The 2,264-nt window shown below is 35.5% G+C and overlaps 1 protein-coding gene across 1 annotated transcript in view; it reads left to right on the top strand.

Annotated features, from left to right (window-relative positions):
* Positions 1 to 2,195, top strand: part of LOC109581347 (extracellular calcium-sensing receptor-like) — a 4,668-nt gene extending 2,473 nt beyond the window's left edge. The window contains exons 2-3 of the mRNA XM_019995403.1: positions 924 to 2,077; positions 2,139 to 2,195. Coding sequence (XP_019850962.1) covers positions 924 to 2,077; positions 2,139 to 2,195 — 1,211 coding nt within the window. The remainder of the gene's footprint in view (positions 1 to 923; positions 2,078 to 2,138) is intronic.
* The last annotated feature ends 69 nt before the right edge of the window (positions 2,196 to 2,264 follow it).

The following is a 2,264-nucleotide window of genomic DNA, read 5'->3' as shown; positions in this document are numbered from 1 at the left end:
ATATCAACATTTACTGGTATGTCACGAAGCAGTACTTTTGTTACGCCAGCTGACAATAGTGATAAAAAGAAGAAAGACACTGAATTAGCTCTGACTGAAATGACACTGGTGAAAGACAATTTATAATTATTTCTATAATTACTCAATTATTAGTTTTAGTGTGTGAGTGTGTGCTGATTTTGCTATTCTAAAATAACTTTGACTTCTGATGCACTTGTTTTATGGATGAAGCAGAAAGCTTGAGCCAGTTCTGCCACATTTTTTGAGTTATGAACATTTAAGACCATGGCTAATGTCCATATAGCATTGATCAAACTGGTATGATAATGATATTGATATTGGCTATTTGGTACTAATATTAATGGTTGTTATTGGTACCAACATATTCCTAATTTATTGCATAATTCCGACTATCAATATTTTATGCAAGTGATAGATAGTAAAATATTAGTACCTAACAATCCACCAGCTCATTATGTAGTAGATCTAGTAGGCAGTATTATAAAATCCCTTACATCAGACTTTTAAAGGTCATTTATAGAATATAAATCAATAATAAAAGGAACCAATGTCATCTACTCTTGTTATTGATTAGACAATTCAAAACTCATCAATATTGATAGTTACCGAAGAGCGGAAATAATAAACAAATACCCCATCCAGTTTCATTGTTGCCCATTATATCAAAAACACTCATCTTTATCTCATACAAAACAAACTGGATTGTTCACTAGTAGACTGGTGTAGGTGAAAATTAAACAGTTAGAATAGATCTAACTTGCAAGATAACCAGACTAAAAATAACTGAGTAGGAGGGAAGAGTTGCCTTACTATACAATCAAAACATTCTAGTGCAGTTTTGGGAAAGAAGGTGAGAAAAGGAAAGGTGATGAAGACAGCTTTGGTTGCTGTCCTTTTTCTAGCCTCTATCTCGCAAGCAACAGCCAAGTATAATTATGATGAAGAATCTGAATTACTCATGACACTGGATGGAAGGATAAGTGGAATGAAGAATCGAATTGGAAAGGACATAGTGATAGGTGGACTAGTACGTGTACATAAGAGCGAAAATGGAAAGTGTGTGGATGCAATCATAGAGCACAAAAGCGTAGAGAACTTGGAAGCACTCCTATATGCCATTGATGTCATTAACTCTGATCCCAATATCCTTCCTAATTTGACACTGGGGTATGACATAAGAGACACCTGCGTTAGTGAGAGTGTTGCTCTAGATGAAGCCATTGATATCATCTACTCAAATGGACAGATTGAGATAGAGAGCTGCAGTGCTGAGTTTGATAATGATACATCATTAACAGAGACACCAGTGTCAGCAGTTATTGGAGCAATCATTAGTCCTGTCACCATATCAGTTGCTAGTCTCTTCCGCCTTTTCAAAATGCCTCAAGTTAGTTTCTCCTCTACTTCTTCGATACTCAATAATCGTGAGTTTTACCCGTATTTCTTTCGTACTATACCACCTGATAATCACCAAGTCCAGGCAATGATTGACCTGATACTTCATTTCAAATGGGATCATGTATCAACACTCTACTCTAGCAACAGATACGGTCAACCAGCAATAGATGCATTCCATAAATTAGCTAAAGAGAAAGGAATTTGCTTAGACATTAGTGAGAGTTTAGATGAGAAATCAGATTATGACAGCGTAGCATCCAAACTGTATAACTCTACAGCTAATGTTGTTGTATTATTTGCTTCACTAACAGAAGTTGAGAAGATTTTAGATGCAGTTAGTACTGTATACAACAATAGTAACGACAAAAGAAGGTTCCTTTGGTTAGCCAGTGACAGTTGGTCAGAGATAGATAACTATCATGACATAACTATTGGTAAGTGGGGAACAGCACCTTCTTCTCCAGTTGTCGATGGATTTAATGAATATTATTCCCTGCTTACTCCTAGCAGTAACAGACGCAATCCTTGGTTTGCACAATTCTACCAAATTTACAATCAAAACTGTAGTAATAACAGTACTACTGGCAATTGTTCTACAGGCATAACACAAAATGCTAGTTATTCACAAGATTCATTTGATGCTTTAGCTATTGATGCAGTATACACTATTGCCAATGCTTTTGAGGCTTTCTTCAAAGAAAACTGTGACTTTCCATTAGTTTGGTACCCACAAAATAGAAGCTGCATTGGAAACAATAGCAATAATACCATTCTAACTGGAGAAAAACTGAAAGATTACATTCAAAGGACAAACTTTACAAGCTTTACCAAAACTATTGTCAATT

Source organism: Amphimedon queenslandica, unplaced genomic scaffold, assembly GCF_000090795.2.
Source record: "Amphimedon queenslandica unplaced genomic scaffold, v1.1 AMPQUscaffold_13446, whole genome shotgun sequence".
In the NCBI taxonomy this organism is placed as follows: Eukaryota; Metazoa; Porifera; class Demospongiae; order Haplosclerida; family Niphatidae; genus Amphimedon; species Amphimedon queenslandica.
This window is presented reverse-complemented; position numbering and strand designations above follow the sequence as displayed.